We start from the raw sequence: 12,818 nt of genomic DNA, 5'->3' as shown, positions 1-12,818 counted from the left end.
AGAGTTCCTGTTATTTGCAGCAACATGAATGAACTTGGAAGACATTATGTTAAATGAAGTAAGCCAGACACAGAAAGACAAATACCATATGATTTTACTCATGTGTGGAATCTAAAGCTTTTTTTTTTTTTTTTTTTAAAGTTGATATAGAGACAGAGTAGAACAGTGGTTAATAGAGACTGTGAAGGGGCATGGGAAAGGGAAGACAGGGAGAGGTTGGCCAACAGGTACAAAATAACAGTTAGATGGGAGAAATCAGTTCTCATGTTCTATGGCACAGTAGGGTGACTATAGTTGACAGTTAAGCTTTGCATATTAAATAATAGCTAGAGGAGAGGCTTTTGAATGTTTTCACCATGAGGTGATGGATATATTAACTACCCCAAAGCAATCACTATACAACATATATGAGTATCAAAACATCAAATTGTACCCCATAAGTATGTAGATCCGTTGCCGGACACGGAAAAAAAAAAAAAAAAAAAAAAAAAAAAAAAAAAAAAAGTATACACACACACACACATACACACACACACAATGGAATACCATTCAGCCATTAAAAAAGAATGAAATCCTGTCATTTGTGACAACATGGACAGACTTTGAGGACATTATGTTAAGTGAAGTAAGCCAGGCACAAAAAGACAAATACCACATGATCTCATTCACATATGGAATCTTAAAAAAAAAAGTTGATATTATAGAGAGAGGAGAACAGTGGTTAGCAGAGACTGGGGAGGGGACGGAGGAAGGGAAAATAGGAAGAGGTTGGCCAATATGTACAAAATTAGAATTAGATAGGAGGAATAAGTTCTGGTATTGACTGCACAGTAGGGTGGCTATGGTTAACAGTTAACTTTTGTATATTACATAATAGCTAGAGGAGAGGTTTTTGAATGTTTTCGCCACAGAGAAGTGGAATCATTGTACAATATATATGCATCAAAACATCAGACTGTACCCCATAAGCATGTACAATTACAAAATGTCAGTTAAAATAAATTTTAAAAATTAAAGACAAAAGGAAGAAGAAAAAAACAAAATAAAAAAGAAAGAAAAGAACACACTACTGATTTAAGTTAAACTATCAGTTAAATACAAATTAAACTGAATTGACCCAAAACACCCTATTCTTTAAGCTTCCAATTAATGAAAATTTTACCACAGGGATAATGGACAGAATAGATAATAAACACAATCAAAAATAACTTACCTTCATTTCCCACATCATCATTCATAAGTCCCCCCAGCCACAATTTCCAATCCTCATCATCTGCTGTGTTAGGATCATACATATCTGGGGTGATATCTGGAGCTCGAAGCTCTGCCTCTAGTTGGCCCAGGGGAACATCCTTCAGGGGCATCTTAGAACGGGTTCGGAATGCAATGAGACTGTCATCCATGGGCTAGCCAATAAATAAAGAAACAAAAACATCGCTGCATAAATAATGCTTCCAAATTCTCCAAACCTCGTCATCTCTCTTCTTCTCATCTTAGCTTAAACCACAAGATCTCTCCTCTAAACTATTTGTTTATTATTGTTTATTATTGTTTGTTTGTCTGAGAAACTAAGAGAAATGACATCACTGTGAAACCAACAGTTCAGGAACATTTATAATGGCTTTATTGAAATATAATTCACATACTGTAAAATTCACCCTTTTAAAGTGTATAATTGGGTAGATTTTAGTATACTCACTGTATTATGCAAGCATCACCACTACCTAATTCCAAAACCCTTTCGTGACCCCAAAAAGAAATCCCATACCCATCAACAGGTACTCTCCTTTCCCCCCTCCCACCAGCCCCTCTTAACCATTAATCTACTTTCTGTCTTTATGTATTTGTTTCTGCTGGACACTTCGTATAAACAGAATCATACAATGTGTGACCTGTTGGCTGCTTTCACTTAGTATAATGTGTTCAAAGCTCATCCTTGTTTTAGCATGTTATCAGTAATTCCTTTTTATTGCCCAATAACATTCCATTGTATGAATATGCCACATTTTCTTTACCTATTTATCAGTTGATAAACCTTTGGGTTGTTTCCACTGTGGGGCTACTAAAATAATGCTTCTGTCAACATTTGTGTGCAAGTTTTTGTGTGGACATATGTTTTCACTTCTCTTGGAGTGGAATTATTGGATCATATGATAACTATGTTTAACTTTTTGAGGAACTGCCAAACCATTTTCCAAAGTAGCTATACCATTTTACATTCCTACAAGCACTGCACACAATTCTCCACATCCTTGCTAACACTTGTTATTGTCTTTCGTTTTTATTATAGCCATCCCAGAGCATGTGAAGTGGTATTTCACTGTGGTTTTTTTTTCTGTTTTTGTTTTTGTTTTAAAGATGACCGGTAAGGGGATCTTCACCCTTGGTTTGGTGTCAGCACCACACTCAGCCAGTGAGCTAACCAGCCATCTCTATATAGTATCCAAACCCGTGGCCTTGGTGTTATCAGCACCACACTCTCCCGAGTGAGCCACGGGCCAGCCCCTTGTTGCAGTTTTGATTTTCACTTCTCTACAACTAATGATGTTGAGCATCTTTTCATATGCTTATTGGCCATTCATACTTCTTTTTTGGAAAAATGTCTATTCATATCATTTGCTCATTTTTTAACTGAGTTGTCTTTTTATTGTTGAAGAGTACTGGTGTTTTTGCAGCTGGCCAGTACAGGGATCAAATCCCCTGGACCTTAGTGTTACCAGCAAAATGCTCTAAACAACCAAGCTAACTGCCCAGCCCCAGAGTTCTTAATATATTGAGTATAAGTCCCTTATCAGATATGTAATTTGCAAATATTTTCTCGGTGGGTATAATTCAGTCGGTTGTCTCCACATTCCTGAAGCACAAAAGTTTTTAGTTTTGTGAGGTGCGATATACCTGTTCTTTTTCTTTTATTGCTGTGCTTAACCATTGACTAAGTAAAGGTCACGAAGATTTACTCCTGTTTTCTTCTAAGAAAAACATAGTTTTAGTTCTTGCATTTAATTTAATGATCCATTTTGAGTTCATTTTTATGTATATTGTGAGCTAAGGGTACAGTTTCATTCTTTTTGGGGGGTGGCTGGCTGGTATGGGAATCTGATCCTTGATCCTGGTATTATCAGCAACACACTCTCCCAAATGAGCTAACTGCTCAGCACAGCTTCATTCTTTAGCATGTGGATTTTCAGATGTCCTAGCACTATTTGTTTAAAAGACTATTCTTTCACCATTAATTGGTTTTGGCATACTTGTCAAAAATCAATTGTAAGGGTTTACTTCTGGAGTCTAAATTCTGTTCCATTGACCTATATGTCTATCCTTATGCCAGTACCAGAATGTCTTGATTACTATAACTCTGCAATAAGTTTAGAAACCAGAAAGTATGAGAACTCCATCTTTGTTTGCTCTTTTTCTTTTTTTTGGTGGTGGTGGTGGGTGGCTGGCTAGTGGTACAGGGATCTAAACTCTTGCTTTGACCTTAATGTTGTAACACTGTGCTCGATTAATCAAGTGAGTTAACTGGCCAGCCCTCAATAATCTATTTTTAAATTTTAGGATAGACATATTTTTCATTGACCTACAAGATTGGTAGGGACAACAAAACTTTAAAAATAACTGGCTAAAGGTTGGAATTACAAAGTCATCATTTGACAATGACCATATAATGATTGGTTCAGGCAAGAATTTGGATGCTAAAATTAGTGGGTGAAAAGGCCTCAAAGTATATCCCTAAAAGATACATACTAATTAAAAATGGAATATAATAACTTTACAGTGGGGAAGCCAAGCAGATACTATCTTAGCCAAGTGATCAAATTAACATGACACATATCTTGTGCTTTCTGATATGATGCATTGAGAAGGACACATCAGTGCTGTGGTACTGATGCCAAAAGTGTAAAACCTGAATCTAATTACAAGAAAATACCAAAACTAAAATCAAAACTAAAGAGCATTCTACAAAATAATTGGCCTATTCTTCAAAAACATCAAGGTTAAGGGCCGGCCCGTGGCTTACTCGGGAGAGTGTGGTGCTGATAACAACAAGGCCACGGGTTCGGATCCCATATAGGAATGGCCGGTTGGCTTACTAGCTGAGCGTGGTGTTGACAACACCAAGCCAAGGGTTGAGATCCCCTTACCGGTCATCTTTAAAAAAAAAAAAACATCAAGGTTATGAAAGACAAAGAAAGACGAGAAACTGTTCCAGATTAATGGAAACTAAAGGGCAAGACAACTAAACACACATTTAATCCTGGACTGGATCCTAGATAAGAAAAACAATTTTCTCTTTTGCTATAAATGGTACTATGGGGACAACTGGCAAAATCTGAATAAGTAATAGATTAGATAATATTACTGTATCCTGATTTTGATAACTATACTACAGTTATATAAGAGAATAAACTCATTTTTAGGAAATACAAACTAAAGCATTCAGGAGTAAAAGAGCATCATGACTGCAACACCCGCTAAAATGATTCAGAAAAAAAAATGTGTATAGAGAGAGAAAGAGGAAGAGAATGATAAAGCAACTGCGGTAAAAAGTTAATAGTTGGAGAATCTGGGTGAAGTTTCTTCCTGCATTCCACATTTTAAAATGCTCTCTGCCACTTAATTTATTCCTTCCCTACAAACTGCTGTTCTCACTGGAAAGAAAATAGCATAAACCAAATAGAGTATCAAACACTAACAATTTCATGGCTCCTACTTACTATATAAAAGTTTAATATCTTTTCCTCTCCCTTCTCAACCTGAGCAACAATTAAATTACTCCATTTGACTTTTTTAGTGATTTAGGGTTATAATGTTTACCTGGAAAGAATCCATGCAGACCAGACTGGAAGCCAGCTCCTCATCTACGGCATGCAACTTCTCCATGAAAGTACTATCCCTGGTCTGTTTGGGCTTTGGAGGGGGCGGGGGCCCCATGGGCACTACCTCAGCACTGATGTGCCTAATGGCAGGTGTAGTGACCTTTTCAGCCTGATTAAAAGAGGCAACTATGTTAAAAAAAGGGGGGGGGATAGAAAGGAGGGAGGGGGAATGGAAGGAAGGAAAGGAAAGGAGGGGAGAAGGGTGGGGGAGGAAGGAAGAAAGGTGGAAAGGTAGGGAGGGAAGGGGGAAAAAGAGATGGGTTTTCCACATGCTATTGACCTTTTTCTTCTCATCTAGATAGAGATACATAAAAAAAAAAGGCACTGTCAATATATTGATCTATTTAAGTTTCATCCTATTTCCTGAGAAGCCAATAGAATGCTACTTACGTTACCAAAAAGTAGGAAATCTATTAAAAATGGCTTTAGGACAATATTAGAAAACATGGGAATAAGAGAAAAGAAGGATAGGAGAACAGAAAGAAACTCTGCTAGTTGCAATTTTTGGCCACTTAATGAGAACTCTGAAAAAGCTCCTTCCCTATCACTAAGTTCCAGTCTTCTCTTAACTTATTCATTGACTTATGGAACTGTGAAAAAGGGTAACAGCTCAGAATCATCAAAGATAAATAATACCCTTATACACTTATGTCTAACTCACTCATCTCTTTTGTATGATGCTGATTTACCTCTGATAATATGCCACTCTCCTCATCTGTTTCAGTCATCTCAGAAGACTGCCTCAATCTGGATTTCTTTGCCCCATGTGGAGAAGAAGCAGTACTTTCAACATCACTTTCGAATAAGCTCTACAAAACAAATCCAGTTCACTTTTATATTTATGCACCTATCTCATGACACTGAGTATGAAATATCTCAAAAGAATGAATCACAACATATCGATCACTCAATTAGAGTAACAGAAAGTAAAATTTAAACAGAAGCTTAATATCCTAAAGGTGAGGACAAGGATCAGATCACTACCCTCATCTACATTATAAACTCTGTAAGAGTATAAGACATTGGTTTAAAATCCTTTTACAAACAATTCAAAAAACACATTAAGGAAGAAGTAAAGAACATATTAACAGTGATGAAAATGAACAAACTATGGCTATAAGCAACAGTATAAATGAATCTCAAAAAGCAAAATACTGAACAACAACAAAAAAGTCATGAACAAAAGAACACATACACTATGGGTCTATTTACATAAAGTTCAGAAACAGTAAAAATTTAACTACAGTGTATAGAAATACATATTTAGGTGATATAATTATAAAGAAAAGCAAGGAAATAATTACCAAAAAGACAGGGTAATGGTTATTTTTAGGGGTAGGAAGATGATTTTGATTAGGAAGGACATGTGGGAGGTGTCCTGGCAATGTTATATTTTCTTGACTTTGGAGGAAGTTTCATGAGGATTCACATTATAATTATTTAGGCTGCTCATTTTTACTCTACGCACCATTCTGTGTTATGTGTGTGTTATATTTCATAATATAAGTTAAAAAAAATTAAGGGAATATGAAGAACAGAAAAACACCTCACAGCAAAGAAATGAGTTGAGTAGAAAAAAGAACCACGTCTTAATCCTCTCTAAAGAAGAAATGACATTACTAAGGAGCAAAGTATGCCCTGCCTTATTAAGCCAAATTTTTTCTGTATTACCAACTAATACTCACTGACCTCTTCAGCAGTCTCATCTTCTTCTTCATCATCTGGCTGGTACTCTTCATCTGAGGAATCATCATCTTCAAGGTGAATATCCACAAACTGAGGAGGCTACATTAGTACAATTAGAAAGAAATGGAGTAATGGAAAACACAAATCATTTGTATTTGGAAAATAAGGAGAAGAAGGCAGAGCAGGAAAAAAAATCCTAAGAGCATAATGTGCAGCTAAAGCAAATAACATGAGGCACGGGTTAAAGTGATTCCATGAAATGCAAACCTAAGGATAATAGAATGGAAAAAACCAAAGCTGGAATTAAAACAAAAAGATAGGTCCAAAAAAGTTAACAATAGAAAGGAAGTACTTAGGTTTCAAAACTGATGAAATCTTTCTGGAAAAGAATAACAATTACCTCTTCCAAGTTTACCTTAATTTCATTGGCCTTCTTAATTGGTGAAATATTCCATGTTGGAATTACCTACCAACAAAGAATATAAACAATTATCTTAACTGAAATAGATTGTTTTTCATTTTTACTTCCTCTTTACCAAAGAGCCATCTACCTAGCAAGTAGCTGCAGTGATCTAGAGGTGTTGATTATCCCCGAGAATACACTCTCAAATATTTGTCAGAGCTTGACAGAAGAAAAAGAGGGAACAATCTATTTTAGTCATTAGCATTTCTGCCTTATGCCTGGTAAGACTCACTTTTATCTATAAATGGAGAAAACAATGTCTGTCTTGCCTACTCTATATCACAGCTCCTGTTCACATGGAAAAATGGATGTGAAAAGCATCTGTAAACTATAAAACTATACAAACCTAAGGTATTATAGGTTACAGTAGACTTTTGACATCAGTATTTTTTTAAAATAAATTACGCAAATCCACCATAAGTACATCTTCCAAAAAGCCAGCCATGAAAAGCTCTTATGGAAGGACTTAGGGGTAATAAAGTGTCATGTTATCCACACTTATTTTCAAATTGTACAGGAAAAAACAATAGATAGATATAGATATAAAGAGATATAAAGCAAACAAGGTAAAATGTTACTGTTGGAATCTAGATTCATTGTAACATTCTTTTTCTATTTTTAATTGTACATATTTGTCACATACAGTGTGTTGTTTCAATACATGCATATATTGCACAATGTTTCACTTTCATTGTAATATTCTTTCAACTGTTTGTATGTTTAAAAATTTTCATAATAGAGTTGGAAAAAAAATTTTTTAACAATTTTTCTTAAAGCTCTTACATACTGCTGATAAAATGCCATTAAGGATGTACAATTTCTTGACCATTTAATAGTAACCCAACCAAACTTGTCTTATGAAAAAAAGCCAACTGGCCAAAAGGTTCTGTCTCTACAAGAAGACTTACATCCTCACATCTCTTCAGCCCTGCCATGTTGTGACCACTTGTCTAGCTCTGTGTAGCTGGGACTAATACGTGGTAAAAGGGATGATGTGACTCAGGTCCATTCCACTTCCAATGCTTGTTTCTGAATCAATCAGTTTCCCTATTGCGAAATCCATCAGGAAGGCAAGCCAGCATTTGGAAGTATGTTGGAGTCAGTCTATTAAAACATTAAGAAGCAAGATACCTGGACTCTTATTGCCCCGCCCCCACAAACTAGACGGGTTGTTCAACTTCTCTACACCTATATTCATGGTCAATAAACATAATCCAGAGCCTGATTAGGATCTCCTTGAGGTTTTTTTTCAAATCAAATGTAAAATTAATGTTAATTATACTCTATATGTCAAGTAGACTTCATAGAACTTCCATCTCATTCATGGCTGTTTTTATCATAGCCATCACATGTTCACTTTTTTTTTTCCCCCTAAAAGATGACTGGTGAGGGGATCTTAACCTTTGACTTGGTGTTGTCAGCACTACACTCTCCCAAGTGAGCTAACTGGCCATCCCTACATAGGGATCCGAACCCATGGCCCTGGTGTTATCAGCACCACACTCTCCCAAGTGAGCCACAGGCCGGCCTTCACATGTTCACTTTTTTTTTTCCCCCTAAAAGATGACTGGTGAGGGGATCTTAACCTTTGACTTGGTGTTGTCAGCACCACACTCTCCCAAGTGAGCTAACGGGCCATCCCGACATAGGGATCCGAACCCATGGCCCTGGTGTTATCAGCACCACACTCTCCCAAGTGAGCTAACGGGCCATCCCGACATAGGGATCCGAACCCATGGCCCTGGTGTTATCAGCACCACACTCTCCCAAGTGAGCCACAGGCCGGCCTTCACATGTTCACTTTTAAATACTTCCTGGAGGGCCGACCCCGTGGCACACTCGGGAGAGTGTGGCGCTGGGAGTGCAGCAACGCTCCTGCCATGGGTTCGGATCCTATATAGGACTGGCCGGTGTGCTCACTGGCTGAGCGCAGTGCAGGCGACACCAAGCCAAGGGTTGCGATCCCCCTACTGGTCACGAAAAAGACAATAAATAAATAAATAAATAAATACTTCCTGGAGAAGGAGGAAATTTCAATTTATACAACAAGGGTTAGTCAACTAGACAAAAAAATGTGATGTGATCGCCAAAAAAAAAACAAAGTGCCAATGCAGACTTAGGCTGCATTAAGTGAAAATAGTATCTGGAACAGAGAGGGCATAATTTAGCTTTAATTTGTACTAGTAAAATCACATCTAGCTCAGTGGATTCCATTTCACACATACTTTTAAAAGGATATGAATAAATCAGACACATTCAGAAGAAAAGAATCAGATTGGTGAGGGTACTCAAAGCCTTGACAGATGATGAACAATAAGAAGTTGGATATGCTTGCAAGAAAAGAATGGTAAGAAAGGATATACTAGTTTTCTTCAACTATAGGAAAGGTCATATGGAAGAGGAACCGACCTGTTTCTTCTATACAGGCTCCAAGGAACAGAACCAGGACAAACAGACAAAAACTACAATATGTATATTCTTGGGTCTGTAAGGCAGATCTTCCTTACTACCAGAGATAGAATGGAAACCCTCAGGACTATCATCTGCCTTGTCAGAGAAGATAAACACAAACTGAAGGAGTGCTTGTTAAGAAGCATAGTCCCAAACATCAATGAGCTTGCTGTACCAGAATTCTTCAGAAGTCAAGTGGTTCCCATACTTTAGTGTGCAAAAGAATGAACTGTTGTGTTTTCAACAATTCCCAGGCACTGCCCATGGGCCCTAATTCCTAGAATGAGGTGGGCCCAACATTGTGCATTTTTAATAAGCACTCCTGAGGAACCCCACACTAAGGTGATTTAATTCAAGTGGTCCCTGGAACACAGTTTGAAAAATACTAAACACTTTACCATATATGTTATAACATAAATAGAAAAATTGGCCTCACTCATTGGTTTCAACCATTCCAAATGGTTGTCTATTTAGACCTTCCAAAAGGCAATACATCTGCATCAATTAAAATAAAAATAAGGGCCGGCCCTTGGCTCACTCGGGAGAGTGTGGTGCTGATAACACCAAGGCCACGGGTTCGGATCCCATATAGGGATGGTCGGTTAGCTCACTGGGTGAGCGTGGTGCTGACAACACCAAGTCAAGGGTTAAGATCCCCTTACCGGTCATCTTTTTTAAAAAAAATAAAATAAAATAAAAATAAACTGATAATGATTTCATATATTTTGTCTCTGCTTGTCTTTTACAAACATTTCTGTAAAGAGGCAAACCCAGACCGTAATCTTTCCTCTTTTTTTTCCTTACAAATAACTTGGAATTAGGTCCTACTTACCAAGCTGAATAAGCAAAGAAAAAAACAGAACTCTTACCACTCCTTTCTCCACCACTTCCTTCAGTTTAGAGCGTGTCATTTTAGGCTCCTAAGGAGGAGGAAATTGGAAGAAAATAGTCAATAAAAATTGCCATATGATTCCTGGGTTTTGGGATGCTAGCTTTCCCTCCAGCTGTCAAACTGTTTACATACTCCCAAGTGACCCCCTACACTTAGCCAGTTACAGATAACTATGTTCCATAACATAACATTAAAACAGTGACAATCAACTACTCACAAACATTGGCATGTCTTCCGTCTCACTGATGGCTGCTTTCATCATAGCTACCACATGTTCATTTGTGATTACTTCCTGGAGAAAGATGAAATTTCACTTTATGCAACAAGAGTTTGTCAACTAGACAATACTATATGTAACTCTGCTAAACCTATGTAGAGGATAAATGGGAGCTATATACTCAAATAGCTTCAGATTGGGATAGAGCAAGGCAACCAAAAGCAAAGAAGGCAGAAGCAAATTTTGAACAGAAGCACACAGCTTCAAACAATGTAGCAGCAAATAATCCAATTTTAGCTGCTACTAGGAATAAGAGTGGCTCATAGAAAAAGAGATCCTGAGGTAACAAATGATATGCTTAAGAGAAAGAGTAAAACAGCAAAAGCTCTGCAAATAGCTGCATTGCTATGTATCAAGAGAAGTATTTACATATGTGTAAAGTACTATAAACTATTAACTAGGCATCTTTTCGAACATAACCCACAGAAGAGTAATTCCACTATGAACATCAATCATCTCCATATGTGTTAAACAATAAACAATAAAATCAGTGGAAAGAAGCAAAGGAACAGTTTATCTTTCGAATTAAGTTCTTTAACACGTTCAAATTTCAAAATTGTGCTGAATGCAAGGAGAACAATACCATGAAATGTAAAATGTATTGTCACAGATTATCCACAAAATTGGTAATTCATATACCAAGAGTCAAGAATTTGCTATGTATTTTTATTTGCTTTCCATGGAAAATTTCCATTCCAATTACACAGCTGCCCCAGTCTTACTCACATGAAGTATGTTTCGCACATTGACTGCTGTTAGGTTGTGCTGCTTGGCACCATCCTCTAACGTACGGTCAAGCATGTCATCCAGTTTCAGGTCATAAGCCAAGGTCCCTTCCTCTTGACCCTTTCCATCTCGTTTTCTCTTGGTACCCTTTTTCTTCTTTCTCCTTTTCTTGCTTTCTTCACTGTCTTGCTCTTCTGCAAACAAACCAGATCATCACCAGAATCTCCAAAACAACTGTTTCAGGAACTTAGCCCAAAAAGTGAACAGTAAAAGAAAATCAAGCTGCCAGCTGCCTGGCCCTTAAACTCAAAGACTATGATATGGTAGTGGTGTTGACAGTGGAGCTGGTAATGGTATTGCAGTAGTAATAATAGCTAACATTCACTGAATATTTATTTTATCTCAGGCACTGTTCTATACATTTTATACATATTAATTTACTTACTCCTATGAATAATAACCCTATGAGACAGAGACTATTATTTTTCCCACTACAGATGAGGAAACTGAAGCAGAGATGTAAAGAAACATTCCCAGGAGCTAGTAAGTGACACTCATGTTTTAAAGCCAAGCTCTCTAGCTCTAGAATCTGTAGTCTTAATTATTACACTATCCTGCCCAGATAATACATTAGAAACCCTGGTTTTGTGTCCCAATTCCACAACTGGGTTATTTTGGTAATAGAGTCTAATATTTTTGTTTTGTAAAATATGGATATTTATCCATTAGAGATGTGATACAGACTAAATGAAATAATAGATATCAAAGTGCTTTACAACCAATAAAACATTACACAAATGTAATTTGTCATTATTATCATACTTACTCTTCAGCAGAAAAGAGAAAAAGAAGGAATAACCAATTTTAAAAAATCTACTCTCTAAATTATACCAAAAAAAGGTGGGGGGGGGCATCTTTTCTACAAAAAAGGAGCACATATATAACCAGACCAAAGGAAGAACTTCCTCACTATAACAATCTAGTAAATCTTAGAATCGATGATCATGAAACACAAAAATAAGGTTCACATCTGTCTGATACTTTTGGTCTTCTATTACCTGGAAACAAGGGGTTAGAGAAGATTAACATCAAGATGATCTTCCTGCTTAAAAAGACTTCATTACTTTCAAGTTGCTTCATGGCAGTGTTTACTCACTGAAAAATTATTAGTAAACTCAAACAACTGCTTCTGCATTTGTGAATATATAACAAGAGTTTAATAAATGTTCATGACTTTCAATCCAATAATTCTTAAGGAAATAATCAGACATGAAAAGACTACTAATATTAAAGATATTCATTACAACGTTATTTTAGCAAAAACATGGAAAACATATAAATGTCCAATATTAAAGGGGTGGTTAAGTGAATATTAATACATCCACATATTAGATTGTAATCAAACCAATAAAAATTGTCCTTTTTTTTTTTTTTTTTTTTTTTAAA

The 12,818-nt window shown here is 36.6% G+C and overlaps 1 protein-coding gene across 1 annotated transcript in view; it reads right to left on the bottom strand.

Moving 5' to 3' along the window:
- The window catches only part of GON4L (gon-4-like (C. elegans)), a 104,569-nt gene that overhangs the window by 36,446 nt on the left and 55,305 nt on the right, over nucleotides 1–12,818 (bottom strand). Inside the window, exons 4-11 of the mRNA XM_008570858.1 lie at nucleotides 11,373–11,566; nucleotides 10,587–10,661; nucleotides 10,347–10,397; nucleotides 6,979–7,029; nucleotides 6,567–6,662; nucleotides 5,567–5,686; nucleotides 4,816–4,986; nucleotides 1,214–1,406 (exon numbers count right to left, since the gene is read on the bottom strand). Of these exons, the coding sequence (XP_008569080.1) occupies nucleotides 1,214–1,406; nucleotides 4,816–4,986; nucleotides 5,567–5,686; nucleotides 6,567–6,662; nucleotides 6,979–7,029; nucleotides 10,347–10,397; nucleotides 10,587–10,661; nucleotides 11,373–11,566 (951 nt within the window). The remainder of the gene's footprint in view (nucleotides 1–1,213; nucleotides 1,407–4,815; nucleotides 4,987–5,566; nucleotides 5,687–6,566; nucleotides 6,663–6,978; nucleotides 7,030–10,346; nucleotides 10,398–10,586; nucleotides 10,662–11,372; nucleotides 11,567–12,818) is intronic.

Source organism: Galeopterus variegatus, unplaced genomic scaffold (assembly GCF_000696425.1).
Source record: "Galeopterus variegatus unplaced genomic scaffold, G_variegatus-3.0.2 Scaffold33, whole genome shotgun sequence".
Lineage (NCBI taxonomy): Eukaryota > Metazoa > Chordata > Mammalia > Dermoptera > Cynocephalidae > Galeopterus > Galeopterus variegatus.
This window is presented reverse-complemented; position numbering and strand designations above follow the sequence as displayed.